This window comes from Poecilia mexicana, unplaced genomic scaffold (genome assembly GCF_051168715.1).
Source record: "Poecilia mexicana isolate PSO_F unplaced genomic scaffold, ASM5116871v1 scaffold_3, whole genome shotgun sequence".
Lineage (NCBI taxonomy): Eukaryota > Metazoa > Chordata > Actinopteri > Cyprinodontiformes > Poeciliidae > Poecilia > Poecilia mexicana.
In genome coordinates, this window is record NW_028263372.1 from 10,404,550 (window position 1) to 10,424,637 (window position 20,088).

The following is a 20,088-nucleotide window of genomic DNA, read 5'->3' on the forward strand; positions in this document are numbered from 1 at the left end:
TTCAACTATCTAACCCAAACACTTCCCTCAGACGAAAGAACAAATTGTTCAGGATGTTCATAATCTAGAAACCACCAAGGCTTAAGAAGTCCATCATGAACTGGGACATGCAGGAACACCAGGAGCATTCTTTTTAATATTACTGTGGACTCCAATGGCCTAATGTTACTGAAGAAATGGTTTCTGGTCAAACAAGGAGTAGTGAGCCGTCGATCACAATGACTAAATAAGGTCAGAGGAGTCAAATGCTTCATTTCCACTGAGAGGTACTGTACGGGTCGCTACACTATTTTGTAGGTTTCTAATGTAGAAGTAGGCTACACAACCAACCCGTACCGCATAGATTACCCGTACCCGTAGATCCAATTCAATTCAATTCAGATTTAATTGTATTCCAAATGGGTAATTGGTTTTACAGCAAGAATAAAAAAAAGACAAAGTGCCAATAAAAAGACAAGGGTTAAAAAATAAAATAAAAATAAAAAAAACAACAAAACAACATACCAGAGGGACATGAAATGCAAATCAATGCATAATGGAAAGAGTATGTCAGTGTATGTCATTATCGATTGACAGGTGTGGCAAACACTAAATCTGGTGCGAGTCCCCCTACCTTGTCCTGCATTAAAAAGAGATATTGTTGTTGGAACAAAGGAGTGCTTGTACCTGTTGCTTTTTATACTTGGGAGTCTGAGCCTGATGTCAGAAGGCAGAAACTGGAACTCAGCATGTAAAGGATGAGAAGTGTCAGCAATAACAGCTTTAGTTTTCCTAATGACTTGTTTTTTACACTGTACCATTATCCACTGGACAATGGTACAATACGATTAGGTTGGAGCTACAGGCGTCAGTCAACACAGATAGAAAAAACTCACTGCTTCAGCCAAGAATGAGACATACTAGTGCGTCACGTTTGTCATCTTACTAGTATGACGCAATGTGAAGTGTTTGGGTTTAAGCCCGCCCATCCAATGAGATTCCACCTGGCAATTGAAATGCTCTCCTGAATACTATAAAATTGCATACCACATCAACCTCTGCTGTACCACTTGATGGAAACGAGGCAAATGTGAGGTTGTCCACTGTATCAACTGTGAAGTTTGGGGGTGGTAGCATCGTGTCTGTTTTGAGCCTGTATGCATAATTTGGAACCTGTATGAGATTAAGAAAATTCAAAATTAATCTGAGAGTATATCAAAGTGTATGTCAACTTCTCATTAGAACTACATATACTTTATTTTTATTCTTCTTAGCCAATGTTCAAACTTAATGTTTCCTGTTGTCACTTTGTTACTTAAGCAGATCGGTTCCTTAAAAGCAAACAGGAAGCAGACCCAGTGGTTTCAACAGGGAGACAGGAAATCTGATATTTCTACTAAGCTATTTATTACTATTTATTCCTGTATAAGTTAGATAAACTTATAAGTTAGATAAAGACAGCTAGACCTGTCTTTATCTAAAGCACATATTTCTAACAGTAAAATCAATTTTAACAGCAAAAGGGAAGCAATATTAAGTATTTTAGGAGTTACAGTCTGATGTGCTTTGCTGTACTGTACCCAAACCGGTTGAGAAACAAGATAATGAATAACTCACCACATCAATAGATGAGCTCCACTTGAGCATTACATTAATACTTTAACTGCTCTGGTGAGACTTAGTCAATTTTTTTTCGAGATGATTAAATAATTAAACTGAGAACAAATAGCTGCAACTTATTTTCTTAGGAAAGAGTGCTTTACAGACTTAAAATGTCAACTTCGTATTGAAGATCTTTTGAGGTCCTAAGCTGATATGAATAGGACATTTGATTTCTTGGGGCAGCCTGCAGGCTTTAGATAACCAGTGAGCTGAAAGGCTGCGTATTAAAGCAATCTCCAGGCAGCAGTCTGCTCGGCTCGATGAGGTGTGTCAACCTGACACACACACACACACACGCACACACACACACACACACACACACACACACACACACACACACACACACACACACACACACACACACACACCGGTAGTCTTTGAACAGAACCAACATTTGTGAAGGTTGCTGCAAATTTGGCATTATGACCAAACCTGGTGACAGATAATCTTAATGCAACTCTAAATAAAAGGTGACCTTTTTTGGGCAGATTTCAATTCAAACCTCTATAGCAAAAATCACAATTTCATAATTTACGGTATAGAGTATTTGCCTATTAGCGCATTTTTCTGTGCAACTTCACTCGAAAATATTCACAGAAAATTCAGCTACTTTCACACAGAGCATATCTAAAATAGTCAAAAGAAAATGTGCTTAGCAATCTGAAATACTATGGTGCAATTTTACTTGACATGCTATTGGTTGGCATCTGGGGCGGGCCAATCCAAGAGTGGCATTGATTTTCTCCGATTGGCTCTACCACCAAGATCAAATATAGGAAAAACCATGGATGTTTTGGTTTCTGCTGTTGTGCCAAGACCGTTTACACTGAGCACATTAATGCATATTAATCTGGCGTTTGACCTATTCAAATAGACAGTCATAAGTGTTTTTAGAGGGGACCTCCAGGATTGACTCATTGTAGCTACTCAGTGGCAGTTGTGGTAATGCTAAATGTTCTTTCTACAGCCCCCAGTGAAATAAGTATGTTAACAAGTTTGTGGCTCCCATTTTCTGCAGTGTGCTGTTCCCCTGATTTCAAAGTATATGTTGTTATAATTAAATGTTTAATGAATTTTAATACCTTCCAGCAAGACAAGTTAACAAAAGCTGAATACTGTTCCTATAATACAGGAAATGTTATCTGTGTAAAACTATAAAAAAAATAGTTGAAAACACAAGTTACTTCCTAATGTGCTGACCCTGAAGAGGCTTTCTGCACGATTGCTGTTATTAAAATCCAACTCTTTCATATGCAAGATCAAAGTTTTTCCTGAAGCACAGCCCAGACAACTAATTTACTATTCCAGAGAGACTCTAAAATTCACCCCAAGGCAGGGCGTTGGACTGTTCCTCAATTGAGTTAGTCTGTAAGGGAAATGGTGCCTCCGGAGCCTGATGCAGCCTTCTGCTATCAATTAAATGTCTCCCATCCACTGAAACATTACAGCTTTTAAAAAAGCAAATGTTCTCCACTCAATGTCTTCAGCATCTTAAGCACTTTGCTGCCAAGAGTTTTCTGTAGTCTTTGTGGTCTCTTTTCCATACCTAATCCTTGTCTTTTTACTTTGTATTGTGATTATTTTTGTTCAGTTCTTATGTTATTATAGTTGTGACAAATTTTTATATCATCTATTAGTCATATTTGGTTGTTTATAAAATATTCAACTAGACTTTCCCTCATAAGACCATGAAAGCACCTTTAAAGGTATCCAAATGCACTAATGGCCAAGCAGGTGTAAGCATGATGAGTAAGCGTTTCTGCCACCATGTGAAATGTCTTTTTTGCTCTGTGGTCAGCTCTGCAGCAAGACAAGAGTATTTTCAGACCCCAGATGGTCCTCAGGCCAAGTTCTGGACTCAAATTATGTCATCGCAGATAACTAATGCATAACAACTCCATCTGGAACAAAAAATTAAAACAAACAAAATAAACAACTACAGAGACAAATGTCCGTTCTTTGTACAAATGCAGGTACTCAGCATACTAACATGCTCACTCCTGCAACATATTTTGCTCTGAAATCAACGATCCACAATCGTAACACCAGCATTCCAAACTTGCAAATGGTTAGGCAACACTAGAGGATGTTTATCAACTACAGACTAACTCTCAGAAATGGGATTTGTATTTTTTATCCGCAGCAAGTTACTCTGTATGGAATATTAAGAAATGCACCAATGACCAATACTTGAGATTTTATTTTAGTCTTGCCTGCCTATTTCAATTTTAACTGATTAACTTTTTTTTCCCACATAAGTCAATGTGTGACAGGTTATTTGACAAAGTTAGTAGTTTTGAATCAAACAAAGAATGAAGCAATTGCTATTATTATGTAATTTATACGTCAAAATCTTTTGTCACTAACAATTGTCTAAGTTTTTTTTTTTTTTTTTTAACCATAAAACTCAAAAATAATGAGCTGGTTGGGATGTTTATAGACCAAAATAGGCAGTTGTTCCTAGTTTTGGTGAATTTAATTAAAAGGGGCAAAATTATTTTTTGTTTAGCATTTGTCTCCGTTACATAAGAAGCCAATGACCCAAGTCTGACCGATTGTTAACTTTTAGAGTTGAATGTCTTTAGAGAAGTACTGCTGTCAAAGATTAGCTTGTTCCCCAAACTGTTGAGAAGCTGACAGACCTAATCTGTCAGGAATCTGACAAGACCACAAACATGTCTGAATCTGACAAGACCACATGTCTCTTTAGAAAGCTTGAGCTTCTGTTGTCAGCGACAGTCCTATGACTATGAGAGCTTTGTGTTCTGAACTTAATGTGTTGGAAAATGTGTTCAGACAGGCAAGCAATCCCCTCTAGATTGGATAACTGGATTTATGTTAATTAGGTAGATCTGATCCTTTTTTTACATTAAGCAGATGGTCATCAGCGAATAAGGCTTGAGCTAGTTACTGGTACAAAGGCATGATGTTCCTACAGTTCAAGAAGATGCCAGAAAAATTGCTAGAGTGAGTTTTCTTCAGGTGTATGAAGCATATTCCATGATAATTTGCTACACACTGCCCATTAGCTGGCTTAAAAATACATGCTATATTTTTTCTTTTGTTAGACAAAACAAATTTGCCTGTTTGGAATTAGAGTCAGGATTTGAAAATGTCTATAAAATTTAACAGGCTTTATTTCTTACATTTACTTATGAATACATGTTACTGTTAGGGCAAAACAATATTACAAAAGAAATTGCAATGGTGATATGAAGGATTTTTCTTGAGTCCATCCATCCATAGCATTTTGGACACCCGAGATGTGGAAAATTATTGTCAGTAGGGCTGAAACGATTCCTCGAATGGTTCGAGTACCTCGATTACTAAAATTCCTCGAGGAAAATTTACCTGCCTCGAAGCTTCTTTAATTGATGTTTTATTAGTTAGCGCACCGTGTTCCGGCCGGGACTTCATTTGCGTTGCGCGGAGCTCTCACTTCCGCCTCTGAGTTGTTGACAAAAGCTAAGTCTCAGCGGCATAAAGTCCAATCTTCAAGATTGGCCCGTGGGGATTTTATTGATTGATGATAATGCCCGACTTTTTATCGTTTTTGGGGAACCAATAAGCATCCTTAAAATGACTGGGGGATGCCTGGAGTACGGCAGCATTTCTCCTCCGGGGCTGCTGGCTGAAAGCGAACGGCGGGAAGAGCGCTGAGGTGAGCGGATAGCCTGAACAGGGCGGGCGGCTGAGTAGCTGATGCTTACCGTGTAAATGTAGCTTTACCGACGAACCGCACAATAAATTTCATATCCCGGTCTGAAGAAACGGGTGGCGGAGCGCATCGTACATGGCTGGTATTTGAGTTTCTGAGTGTGACCAGTGAAGGTGTCGTAAATATCCCGTATTGCTTCCCCCCGTGTTCGTCCCCCGGTCTAACGGTGTCAGTCCGCTGGTCTATTTCCTCCCCTCCACCCCATGTTCGTTCATTTGCCCTCTCCTTCCACTCCAGGCGGCATTTCCCGTATTTTCAAACCCAAAGCGTGACAGGTTAGGTGGCAAGGTGAGTTTAATTAATCTATTAAACTCACTGAAGATGAATACATAAACTAAAAGCTGGATTGTAGACATTTTTATAAGCATATTTGTGAGCCTGCCTCTTTGTTATTAAATTCAGTATAATTTCAGATTTTTCTATAACTTTTCTTCTGGTTAACTTAGAAAGTGAGCTATTATTGTTACAGGTTAGTTTTCTAAACTACAAAAAAGCAACTGTTAGGGAAGCTCAAATATGAAAAATTGGACTGATATTGATATCTGATAGTAACACCGGTATTATGCCAGATTTACCAATATTTCATTTTATAATTTTTTTTATCCGATTACTCGATTAATCGTAAGAATAATCGAAAGATTACTCGATTACTAAAATATTCGTTTACAACAGCCCTAATTGTCAGTGACATTGAGTATGTTGACATGTAAAATGTTTGTCATTTAGAAGATATCATTCAACAATTATTGCACTCTAGGGTTTTCTTTACTTGTAATTGATAATGGCGCACTGCCACAGCAAAATAAAAACTACCACATCTCTAGAATTTATATTTGTGCACTTATACTAACCATAACCAATTGATCGGAACGATAATGCATTGAGGATATATTTGCAATATATTGTGCAGCACAAGTACCATTTATAGCCATTATTTTAACTGCGATTTTGTCTGTTTTGATAAAAGGTAATAAGATCATGTTGGAACTGATATATGTCGACTCATATTATATAATCACGCTATTATCGTGGTCTATGCCTAATTACAATTAATCTTGAGCAATGCAATATCAACAAACAGCAGCACATTCTGTTCCAGTTCTCAAAAAGTTGCTAGGAATGGTGAAACAGATACATGACATCACTATTCACACTCTCCTCCTGATGGATCAAAGACGGACGGCTGACCAGGGAAGAAGGGGCGGAAGAATGAGTGTTACCACGGCAACAGGGACGATGGTTTCAAGCATTCCCGTCAGGATGATTGAAGTGTGTCTGCGTGTGAGAACGAGCTCTCCTTTCTAGAATTTGTTTGTGGATGTGACAAGTTTCAACTTGACGTTCTTCTGCTCGTGAATGCGAGTGGGCAGTAATGTGTACGCCGTTGCCACACCAGTCTGTTCCATACCATGTCTTCGCTCTGTGCACAATTACTGGTCTGTTCATCTGTTTACGCAATCATGCCCGTCGTGTGTGTCTTGAGTGGCATCTGTGTGTTCATGGCACTCTTTGTTACAACACTGCTTTTGTTCTCAGTCTCGGGTAGAGCTGGGGAGAAGTTTGCTGGTAACTTTAAAACACGAGGAGAGGGTCAGCTGGGGTTTTCGGTCACCTTTCCTGTTATTGTCTGTCTTGTTGTTATGGGACTTCTACTGGAAATGATTGTAAAGTTTGCCAGGAAAACAGTTTCTGCCAGAGACTGTAAGGGTTGGCAATGAGCAATAGTTTGCCAACAAACTTAGTGTGTCAGCAACGACTCAACAAGTGTTTAAGAGATCCACGTAAAAATTTTTATTTCCCTTCTCATGGGTAGTTAAATGCTATTTCAAAACTCTGAACTCTGTGACACGTGTGTGTGTGTGTGTGTGTGCGCGCGCGCGCGCGTGTGTCCCACACCCCCATTTTTAAAACACAAAGGGAGCAGATTCACAGCACACATAGCAACAAGCCCTGATTGGATGAGGGGGAGATAACAGTTCCAGCTGAGGAGAACCCCTCTTCTGTTTCAGCTTTCATTAAACTCCCGGTAGAAGCAGAAAAACACTCGACCCAGACTGTCACACCACCCTGACCCCTCTTCCACTCCTATTATCTTAAGTGAAAAACTGAACAGTTATTTACCAGCTGAGAAACTCACATTTACTGAAGTCAAAAAAAGCTCTAAAGCTTTTAAGAGAATTGCTTAAAAAAATAAAAAGGAACCCTAGGGGAGCTTGAGTTTTGGATTTCACAACACATTATCAAAACCTATTTATGAAGTAGAGCTTCTTAGTTGAATCATGTTTCCTGACCCCATGTCTACATACCCCACTACAATTGTCTGTGGATACAAACCAGGGCTGCAGAGTGTGACTAATTTGTGATCAAATATCTGTGAAGTGCAACAGTTTTTTTTCTTTCTTTCTTTTGCTCTGTTGCACTGGTGCAGCTAGCATTTCGCATGTCTTTTTCTGCTTAAAGACAGAACTATTGTTCTTAGAGAGTCACAGCTGAATTAATTAAATACTGGAATCAGACAATTGTTCTCTAATCTATTTTGATCGGTGATCCACAGATCAAATCCTGAGCAATGAATCCATTCATTTTTCAAGTTTTAAATAAAGCAAAACAAAGAACTCCCATCATTTTGCCAGATTACAAATGCCTAAATCAACAGAACTCATTGTAATGAACCTTTTCATAGTTATAACAGATAAAGGAATTTTGTTGTAATTTCTTAATTTTCTGTTCAATTTATTGATTTATTTGCTCAGACAGCAAAACTGACAACTTTTTCTACATGACGCTGTTTAAAGATCATCTACTGTCTAAAGATGGTGCATTCGCTTTATACCCATCATATCTACAAGAAAAGCCCCTGATGTTGGAGTTTATCAAGGAATCCTCAGTTTGTTTTTCCCCATAAGACAATGTCATTCAAACTTTCACAATAAGCCCTAAAACATGCTCTGAACACAAAATCACATTTTGAAGTTCTTGGCTCGTCTCTGCTGTAATTAGCTGAAATATTTCATATAATAGCCAGAATGTGAAATTTCAATTATGATGCAGTTGTGGTAAAATGTCAGCAGATCTCTCTTACAGTGATGCTTTACACTAAAACTGCTGCTAAAGTTTTCATTTAAATACAGAAATTATTCACACTTTTTACAGCTTTTGCTTTATGTAACATTTCGTAACGTCACTTAGGGTTTAAATTTCAAACGTACTCAATTTGAAACTCACACTCATTGCATAAAATTCACAATGCTTTCTCACAGTATTATTCATGCTCCACATGATGAAAGCAACAGTAACAATGGCAGTTTGTCAGGGTTAGGCAACAGTGTTTCTTGGAGCGCTATACCAGACTGCAGGATTTCCCCCCCAAACACAACAGCAGATTTCAGGCATTAGCAGGCAGGTGAACGCAAAGTCTGATAAACTCGGCTGAAACGGACTTTCTGATCCGATGGCAGGCGACAACGTGTCGACTAGCTACTGAAACCCCCCCGGTCCTGCTGTACAACTCTGGCTTAAGGAGTGAGATTCGGTTTCCTCTCTTCATCGTCAACAACCATAGCAACTGCAGTCCTTGAGTAGGGTACTTAAATCCCTGATTATTCAAATTAGTCGCTCCGAGGCTAAACACTCCAGACTGGTTTCAGTGGTCGGCTTCCAGGTGCAACATAAAGCAAAAGAATGCTCAGAAGATAAGGACTACGTCTGATAAAACGTTCACAAAACGAGAGACAGGCCTAGCCCTGGAGCACGGGCCGGTATGGTAAGGTGGAGGCTACAATATACAACACCGACTAGTGAGGTTCGCCTGTCCTCCCCTCTCATCTATCCTGAAATACTAGTAACATTATCTTCAAAGCATTGCCATGCCTCCCACTTTGCTTCCCTTTCTCTCTTTTCATATACATTTCAACCCCCCAACCCTCCATAAAAAACCCTTGTTATTCAGCTAAGAGCAGTCCTTTGCAAAGTCAGACTAATGCAAGTTATATAACAGAAACCACAATGGAGAGTGGAGTAAGTAAGGGAGTACTCAACAAGATGGGTCACATGGGAATTGTTGAGCCCCAGATTATTAAAAAAAGAAAACAAAAAAAGGTAAACATTAGTACTGAAACATGTAAACCTGCACACATTTGTCAATAGGAAGCAGAGAGGCTATTTTGAAAGCAGCTGAGTGCTGGTGGCTGCAGGACAGTGGGGCAGTAGGACAACCCCTCTCTGTAATCAGAGCCACCCTCTCATGCGAGTGCCTTTGACCCATCCACAGCTGCAGCTGCCAACTTCTTGCAAGGGGAGTCGGACCTGAGCAACCCGAGCAGCACCGGCTCCAAACGTTGCGTGAAAAAGTGTCAGCTGTGTCAGATTCAAGATGGATTTAATGCAGCGAGAGGTTAAGAACTAGAGCACTGGTTTCTATACTTGAAAACCCTCTCAGTCTTTTTGGGTGTTTTTATAGACCTTTTTAAAAAACACAAAAATGTAACCCGATATGTTTTGAACAAAAAATCCTTTTATTCTCTTTTTGGATGTAAGAAGCTTGTCAACTTGTCTAGGGACTACAGATGAAAACTAGCCTTTACAGCTAACTTGTTGTTCCTTTTAAAATAAACAACTCTATCCAATTGTTAGTTTGCTATGACATACAAAAATCAATAACTCAATCTTTCAATTTTATCCCAAAATTAAAACTCTGACAATGCATAAGCACAAATAAGTTGCATAGATAACTGTATTAGTTGTTGCCAAGTAAAGAAACCTAAGGGATTTTCAGCATCGGTGAGGTCACAGGAAGTACTGAAGGCACCAGAATCTTCTAGAAAGGAAACGATCTTCGTGTCATCTGTTCATTCAGGCTGCTACCACAGGGAGTTAGGCATCAGCAGATAACAGGAAGCTGCACATATTGCATCAACGTTGCTCTATTTCATCCCCTTCAACCAGTCAATTCTTTCTGTCACTCAACCTGTTTTCGCATAAAGTTGTACAAGGACTCTGTCTGAAACGTGGTGCTAAAATGTCTCCTTTCCCATATGCGGGTTTTACTGTATTTGTAGATTTTCAGAGCTACAGATGAAAACAACTAATACTTTAGGTTGTTTTTTAAGGAAATGGTCATTTTATTTAACTAAAAATATGCTGTGGTTTTCATTTATTTATCCAAAAGCCGTTTATGTTACGTACACTATGAGCAGGCCAGAGCTTTGCAATAATCAGAGACTGGACTTTGGCCATATAATCAAATCACTCAAGCCATGGTTGTCTAAACATAACAAAAGTTAATCTACACTTAGGGCTGCAACTAATGATTATTTCAGTAATCGATTATTCTAAATTGATTCATCGGATCAAAAATGTATACATTCTAGAGGTGAGGTTATTAAACTACCTGATTCACCATTAGGACTGGTTGTTGGAACAAAAGGGATAAAACGAGACAATGGAGAGAAGGAAAGGGGATAGATGTGATGAGTGTGAAATTAACTTAACCCCACATTGCTGTTAATAAGCAATGTGCTTAACGCCACTACAATGTGCCCCGAAGGAGCTCTCTGTTAACACAGACTCTGTGTGTGTGTGTGTGTGTGTGTGTGTGTGTGTGTGTGTGTGTGTGTGTGTGTGTGTGTGTGTGTGTGTGTGTGTGTGTGTGTGTGTGTGTGTGTGCGCGTATTTGCATTTGTGGTTAATCACCACCAACAATAGTTTGCACCACAGATAAACTGCTTTAGTCGATTGATTTTTCCTTCCACCATAACTTCCTTTACTGGAACGTTTGAATTTTATTTTCACATTTGAAGAATGAGTTAGTGCAAAACCTCCACGTCTCTCTACTAATATGGAGCATAGGCACAGATAAGAGATTTGTGTGAGCCTGATTAAAAAGCTGCTTGCGTAACAGCCTGTGTGCTGAAAGATGTGTGGCGTGTCTGGTAGGAGACCTTCAAACCTGAAAGAATTCAACCGTTTTCATAGTCAATCTTCTGTCGTGTCTATTTTAAGACTAATAGCTTGTAGTGAAATACCTGCAATGGATGTTTTGAAATAATTTTTCATGCAAAACACTGTTGAAAGCTTGTAAAAGAAAAAGATCAAATGTAAAAATGTACTTGTATTCAAAGCCATTATTTATTTTCAAGCTTTTGTCGTTTGTGTTTTGGAATGGGGCTGGTATTAGTTTGGTCATGTGACTGTAACAGTGATGCAACGCAGCATTTGGGGATGTTTAACTGCAGCAGAGAGGCAATGGCAATGGCTGTGTAGGGTTGGGCAATATGGCTTAATAATAAAATTACAACTTTATTCATACCAAATTTGATTTCTGATTTTAATCTACTTTATTCTTGCTTTCTTTTCTTAAAAAGACCTGACAAATTACTGAACATGTTTTCAAAAACTGGCTTTTATTTCAATAATTCCTTGTTTTGATTGTTGATTCTATGTTGCATGACTTTGCGTTTTTGTGTTTGTTATGATGTAAAGCACTTTGAAATGCCTTGCTGCTGAAATGTGCTTTACAAATAAAATTTGATTTGATAGACCTGAGTTCAAAATCCAAATAATTAAAAGATGTAAAACACATTTGTCAAACAGGGCTGATATTAGGCCTGTCGCAATAAGCAATAAGTCAACTGGTTGCATGATAAATTAAAACAAGCTCAATAATTTCCGTCTGTATGATTTATCATTTCTCTTTTTTTCTCTATTTTTACCAAAAACGTATTCAGTCTGGTAATTTGGTCTCAACTAACTCCTTTTTGATGGACAATTTTGTATAGACTTCATAATTGATTTTATTTGTTTTTTCTGTTGTTTTGTTTATATATTTTGGATATTTAAAATTTCTCACAGTTCTGGTGTTAAATGTTCATTAGAATTTAAAGTTTATTGAGGTTTGAGAATGTGTTCCTGCATTAAGATGCCATTACCATCATACTACTTGAAAATGGTCTCAAATGGCAATGACTTCTAGGACAATTCATGTCCAGCAAAATTTGTTATTGTGACAGGCCTAAGTGGAAATTATTCCTGAGTGAAATCTAATTCCATTAAGTAAAGAAATCCATCTTCAGGATTAATGAGATGTTTAGAAATACAGTCAAAGGGGAGAACAAAGACTGGCATGAGCCATGCAAAAAAAAGACAGTTTTTTATGAAAGTATGGCGGCTCCTCATTTTTGTTTCTTTTAAAAATAATTCTGAAATCCTAGTTTAACTGCAGAGTTGTCAATAACCAACTCCTCTCTTACACAGAGTGGGAATTCACCCTTTGGCCTCAATATATGCAACTAAAAGTCAATCCTAGAAAAGCTCCTCCAGTCTTCTCCATTGCTATAAATTACTTTGTTTTTTTGTTTTGTTTTCTTTGGCGTGAACCAAATCACGTCTATGGATGCGGCTTTAATGAAAAGTCGGCCTAGAGGGATCGATGCTGGACAAATTTGTCACGTAGCAATTCTGATCCTCTTGTTTTGGATATGGAAAGTTAATCCAGCTGAGCTGTGGTTCTTACAGCTGTTGTATAGATATTATCTGTGGTGGAGGTGTGAAGTGCTGAGGTGTAACAGCAGCTGAGGCCTCTTTGATGTGACACACAGGAGATGCAAAACAAAAGGGGAGGGGACAGAGGTGGAAACTGTAAAACCAGGAAATCATCAATAGTTTTGTGGAGAATACTGACATATTTGCTAAATATGCGTCTATATCTCTGAACATCACCAAGAAAAAAAAAAACACAATCAAGCTGTCCAAATGTCCAAACAATTTACAAGCTTGAGCGCCTGTATTCCCATCTATAGTGTGCTTTCAGATCAAACTGTACAAGGCCTCCAGAATTTACAGCTTAACGGCAATCTTGTTATGTCACATCAGGGATTAAAAGTAGGAGTGGGAGGATGGATCGAGCTCAGAGGATACCTGCACCTGATTATTCATGGAGACGTAGAACCTACATACGGAATGCATAGCTTCTTAACGCTTAAAGCTTCAAGAAAAGCTACGTTTTACCTCATCTATTTCAATTTTTTTTATGCTCAATGAAAACAACAAAAAAAATAAACAGGTGGCTATCAAAATAAACCAAACCTGGTCAAAAATAAAGAAACAAAAAAACTGAAATGCAGACATGATCCCCACCAAGAAGAATCCCCATGCACAGATGGCTCTTCCTGTTCCTGCGGGGCTCGCTGCTGGTTGGTTGGGAGGAGCCACGGGGGGCGGGCAGGATGTAAAAAGGTGATTACATCACTCTGTGCACTTTTGGTAGAAAAAATATGACCCAACAGTGCGGGACCAAGTCTGGGCCATACTATTTCCGCATCCAATACAGTGAGAGGTAATAATAAATAGCTGCAGCGCTGCTATCATAATTTCAGTGACCTTTAAGAAACCGCTCTGGGATCACTGTACCAGGACGACTGGGTGCCAAACCACATCCAGCTGGAAAAGGGACCTACTTAAAGTCAAGCCTTGCAGGACTGCTTAGTCGGCTGTTCTTTTCATCGCGAGAGGCAGGTCTGATTCTGCCCGTGTAATTGCTGTGATTAGAACTAAAAGGACAGCATGAACAGAGGGGTCGATGACGGTTATAACATGCAGATGGGATCCAACTGTGATCGGAGCGGAGGGGAACACCTGTTGTGGCCGAGAAGAGGCAAACACAATGGAAGGAGATTGGTCAGGTGGAAACGAGCTAAAATAAAATCGGCCATCTGCTCCGTGTTACACAGCACCTTCCAAAGTATTCACACCCTCCAATCATGTCAGTATTTCAGCACTCGTCAAGATATTTTTATTGGGATTTTTAACCGAAAGGCAAAAATAAAGCAGCGTGTAATGGTAAGGGGAAACGATGGGATACTTTGAAAAGTGTGTGGAGCGTTCCTATTTAACCCCTTTTACTCTAAATAAAATCCAAGAGCTTCCAGAGGTCACCTGTAAGTCTGTCACCCAAATAAATTTTGTTAGTTGACAAGTTTTCCCAGAAGTTATGGCAATAAACTACAATACTGTTGTTTTGAGACCATTTTCAAGTCATGTAGTGGTAATGACAAGTACGCCCTCTCAAGGTTCAATGACCTTTCATTTTAAATGAACACTTAACACTGGAACAGGAAGACATTTTAAATATCCAAAATAAAGAAAGTTTTGTGGTAGCCAAACTACACCACTTTTAGTTTAATTTTAAACTAAAAGAAGGTCTCAGTGGATGTTAATCGGTTGGAACTAATTTTAATCTAATAAACCATTTATCGACAACCAGTTGTAAATCGATTGTTTGCATCCCTTCTGCATACATCGGATCCCTTGAATCTTGGATCAACAAAGACAGCCTTTATGAAACGGTGAAAGAAACAGTAATTGTTTAAAACAATCTAAAACTTTAGACAAGACTGAAATTGAGTATTTTGGTCCATATGCAAAACTCAGTTATTGGTTAAAAACTGATCCTGGCCTTGCCATGAAACATGGAGGTGGAAATATTGATTGCTGTTATGGTCAGAGTTGAAAGGAGGAAAACCTGTTGCAAAGACTTAAGCTTGGGCTGAAGGCTTCATCTTGTAGCAGCACACTGCTACATATGGTACATATGATTAGGGTCACATCATAAAAACACAAATGTTGTCACCACAGCAACAATACGCACCAATAACACAACAACGTTCTGTTCAAATGCAAAAAAATGTAACTGTTGTTGAGTATTAATGTGTAGCAAGATTCCACTTGGCATGCATTGTGTCAAACAGCTTGCTGGATGGGATCTCAATCAAATAGATGTGCCTCTGAACACAGGAAACATCCTCATTAGACACGGGAACCACCTAAGCTAACTCCTTTCAGTGCAACAAACGAAGATCATTTCAACCACTTGTATCCAGGCTGCTGTTCTTCTGGTCATGATCCAGATCTGGGCCACTTTTTTTCCACAAACAGGACAAAAGCCACACTGATCCTCCTGAATCCTAAGCTCAACCACAAGTCCCACGCACAGTTATGAAAATTATTTATGTCCATCCATCACAAAAATACAACAAAACAGAGAATTTGAGGTAAAGTGGCAAAATGTGAACAAGTTCAAAAGGTGGGAATACTTTTGTTAGTCACCGTGTGTACTTCTGATCAAAGCATAACAATTTTACACGTGAGCAACTGAGACATATGCATCTCCGTTAAGGAGGGCGGGTGGATTTGAGGACTTTACAACAGGAAGCAGTGCTATACAAATAAAGTTACAGAGAGCAGAAACAGAACACTGAGGCATGCCAGCTGACTGATTCTCCAACGTGACTCGTGATGAGATCACCTCTGTATATAGGTTTAAAGCATGACATAATAACACAACAGAAACAAAGTCACAATTAATGTAAATCATCAGTCGTTTCCGGCACATTTCCCAGCCATGAATGTCTGTGTTGGTGAAGGACCACAGTCAAGCACAAACAGCGCGTTTTATGTTGTAAACTGTTCCGTAGTGGTTTTGAATCGTGCTCCGTGTGGAAACGGCGCACTGAAAATATCCCTTTGTGGATACAAGTAAAGCCCAATTTAGACTCAATTTAGCTAAAATGAACAAATAAAATAAAATGTGTCAAAACAAAAATACCACGAGGCATGTTTTCTCCAACTGGAAAACAGGACCAGAAGTTTTCTATAGCTGCTCTTTATGAGACTTGTAAAAGCTGCCAGTGGCTGGTTCAGCAGTGATCTGTTGCACACTTACTCTGTGCCAGACTCACTTTCTCCACACACACTGTCCTGACTCATAACTAAACTCACAGAAAAACAAGAGGATCAGATGACTCTGGTTAGGCCCCTGAGCAGAACATAAGTGCCGTTTTTACTCCCTTTACAACAAAAGAATGGTTCACCAGATGCTCCGAAGTGACGCTACATAAACTCCCCTATATGACTTCCTGTTAGCAAAAGCTGTCATTATTAATACTTTGAGGTCCAAATTATGATTAGAACCCTTTTTAATGTTACAGTAAAAGATTTGGTTTATGTTGCTGATGTCTTCTAAAACAATAACTGAACTTTTGAAAATGTGTTTTTTTTTTTTTATTTATTTTCTTACTAAGGGAAAAAAAATCACAAACAAGCATAAATTCAGAGTGGCTTTACTAACCTATCATGGGGCTAGCTTATTTAGGTCACCACCAAAATAGCACATATTTATTCTTCCCACAGTACAGCAATAGTAGTGAAAAAGACCAAATTAGCAAAAAAAAAAAAAGTGTACCACTTTTTATTTGACTCTGGTTACTTCCAGTATTTAACTGAGTAAAGGAGAAGTGAAATGTAAAAATTGACTAACTACTTTACTGATGACCTTGTCACCCACCCACATCCTCTTGATGGCTTTTCACACCCAGCTGATCAGGAGTTCAGACCCTTTCTCACATTTACATACTGGGTTTGCATGTCTGGACTTGTCCAGCTCTCTCCTTCAGAGTTAACCCCAGCTCAGGCCTGCTAACCTGGCTGCTGGTGTTCAGCTCGACCTTCCAGGCTACTGAACAAAGAGCCCTGCAGTCCCTCTCTCTCAGGATGCAGGGAAAACAAAAGACATTAAATATCTGGGTAATAGGCAATCTGCTTATCAGCACCAGAGAAATAGTACAGCACGTTCAAAGGAACAATAGGACAACAGTGAGTCCCTGACCAACAAGGAGTTATACATGTGAAGCAGATTCTGCAGAAACAGGTTTAGAAGATTTGCGGATGGCAGCGAAAGCCAGCTAGTTAATAAACCTTGAAGGGTGACGAAAAGATAAAAGGCAGGTAATGAGTGTTGGCAGCCACTGGAAAGCTGTGTTTGACTCATTCAAAAAAAGAAAAGAAAATTGGCATCTTAAAGAGGCTTTAGCATTTTACATTAGCAATTAGCATGATAATGTGGTTAGCATTACTAAATGTAAAGTCTCTGGGTGTGCCTTCTGAGGAACAGGGTTACTTACTTTAACTCAGAATTTATTTTTTATTTTTTAAATGGCTCTGATTTTATTTTAAACATCTCACTGATATTGAATTTAGCGAGTGAGTTTGTGAGTTTTCCCTGCAGCTAAAACTAGACTGGGTAACATGTTGCATTGTATGTAGTTTCCAACCAATCAAGCTGAAAACCTTTGGTGACGATTCGTCTGTGCTCTCCGGTCTCAGATCCCCAGTTCAATCTCCTCTCTAGTTCAAGGTAGGAATGTTCACATGACCTGTGAATTAACAGCAAGGTTGTTTTGATGGGAGTATGCTTTGCTGCATTGTTAGGCTATAATTAAACTATACCGTGGTTCCACCAACCTTGGCCTGTCACATCCCACCACCGCCTGTCTGAGTCAGTGTTTCCATATAAAGGATACCATAAAGCTGGCCAAAGAAAAAACCAAGGGTTAAAAAAATCCAGAGCCCACCTGAGGGGGGCGGAGGTGATGGGGGATGGGGAATAAGATTACTGTGTGTTTTGGATTCTCATTATCAGCAAAGGAAGAGCAACCTAGCAGCAGTTTCATAACACATGTAAACACACAGTCAATTGCTGATTGACTGCAGTTAATCTGATGATGACCACACAACACTGGTCCTTCACTGGCTTTCTAATATGGTGCAACTCTGTTGTGGACTAACCCAAGTCGCCAGAACATGTGACAACACATACCAAGCAGTTAATAAATAGCTTAGGTTGTTAAATCCCAATAAGTTCCACAAAAAAAAAAATCTATCAGCAACTGTGTCAGAGCAAAGATTTTGGCACTGGGACCCCATTGCATATTCATGCCCTGACATAATTAGTGCAATTACACTGAAACAAACAAGGCCGTCTCCTCTGTTCCTGTTTAAGTCTTGGTGCAGACACAGCAAAGCTATAAACAGGTTGCAGAGCATAAGGCAGGAGCCTTATTTCCACAACAGGGTGGGTGTCAGGAACATTTTGCAGCAGGCATACTGTCAACCATGAGCTACTGGAAGGAACAGTATGTGGCAGGAGAGCAGCAGAGAAGGTTGTGGATGAAGTAAAAAAATAAAAAATAAAAAAAATAGGGTAAGGGAAACAGCTGACACTGGAGTGTATGCACATCCTCATCTACTCAGGTCAGGTTTTGTAAATTCATGTAACCAGCCGGACCAGCTGTTACATAATTCTTGTCCTCTCTCTTGGGGTTTCGGGGGAAATGGGTACAGTCAGTCATGTAAAGCTGGTTATATACACAGCTTGCCCACACAGAGATGTGCATGTATGTGTGTGTGTGTGTGTTTCAGCTTGCTCACATACCTCGCTCGGGCTTCATGTTGTAAAGTGTCATCTGGTTGACTTCAGGGTCGTCTTTCTGTGTCACGCACAGCTTTGACAGCAACACGACGGTGCCTGGAACCCCCCCAAACAGCTCCCCTTTAAAAAAAAAAGAGAAAAAAGAGCCCCTCTGGCCCCAGAGACCTGCTGTATTAGCTAAGCGACGATATCAGCTGTAAAGCCTGCGTGTCAGTGCCAACTGCCCCCCCACCCCTATCCAACAACAAAGCCTCGCTTTGTTAGCATGCTCCTGTACGCTTCCATCGAGTCGCACTGTATTGTCCAACTCACACAAAGACAGCTGATACTCGGAGCGTTGGGCAAACGAGTTGTCAAGCTGCTTGCTAGCGAGTAACCAATCTGTGAACTAGTAATCCAACTAGCAAGCTGGCTCCTCTCTCAGCTCGTCTCGGATTCCGCCACCTGAATCATAGTTAAGTCGGGATTCATTTCGCAGTCCCCCTCACAGCTTGTGTAACGTTGATACCACCGCTACGGAGGCTTGCTAACTCAGCAATGCAGCTAGCACCACAGAAAACTCGACCAACTAACCTTTTCGTTAATGTTGGTTCACCGTCCAAACATCTCAGCTCCTATAGCGTAGCTCAGCCCATCTACAAACGGTCTCTGTATGGGTTTTTTTTTTCCATTCGGAGGGGGAGCTACGGCAATACAAATTTTAGCCTATCATTATAGTCACAAAATGACAAAATGTTGTCAAACGAATTTGGTCCGCTTTCGAGGTCGACCCTTCGCCATTTACTTCTCGCTGGAAACGCCACCTGCGCTGACTTCCTTTGTGGTCTTCATTAAAACTTTTGCAAACCGACAACAACAAACAATCCGACTCCGACCGAACGCTTCAGTGACGACGGCAACGTCTGCCGCGAGCCCGCACCAAGCAGCTCTCGGTATTTCAACGCGAGCTGGGTCACCAGACTCCTGCGCGAGACAACTATTTGATAATATTCAGGCGAAATGCGGATTAAAGGAACAGTGAGTCCTGCTAGTCGTGATGCTACTGTCTGCCTCAGCCGCCTCACTTCCCTCCCTGCTGCTTGTCAAAACAGATCAGCGCAGCTCCAGTCACGTGTCCCAACAACAGCCCCACTCGTCACTTCCCTCCGGGGCCCAGCCTGAACTTGCAGTCATGGCAACCGCCAACTTAGAACTGGTACCAAAACTTCTCCGGGAAGACCCACGGCGTTTGATGTGAGCAGATATTCACGAATAAATGCCACGAAGCGAGTGTTTTTTTAAACGCCCGTGACATCAGTGACAGTTGGAGTCTCATTGCTGTAACTCATAACAAAAACAGATGGACTACTCTCTGTAAGCTGATTGGTCCGTCCAATTCGGTGCGCGTTCATGTGCTCACGTGAAGCTTCATCTTTTTCCATTGTGAACATTTTGTTCTGGATTCTTAAGGCTGAGGTGTCCAACAGGC

General features: G+C 40.0%; 1 protein-coding gene across 2 annotated transcripts in view; it reads right to left on the reverse strand.

Moving 5' to 3' along the window:
* The window catches only part of atosa (atos homolog A), a 40,514-nt gene extending 20,670 nt beyond the window's left edge, over positions 1-19,844 (reverse strand). Inside the window, exon 1 of one of the 2 annotated variants that reach the window (XM_014985120.2) lies at positions 18,624-19,844. In XM_014985120.2, the coding sequence (XP_014840606.2) occupies positions 18,624-18,654 (31 nt within the window). In that variant the 5' untranslated portion in view covers positions 18,655-19,844. The remainder of the gene's footprint in view (positions 1-18,623) is intronic. The other variant, XM_014985119.2, reaches the window with a different exon arrangement.
* Positions 19,845-20,088: the final 244 nt, after the last annotated feature.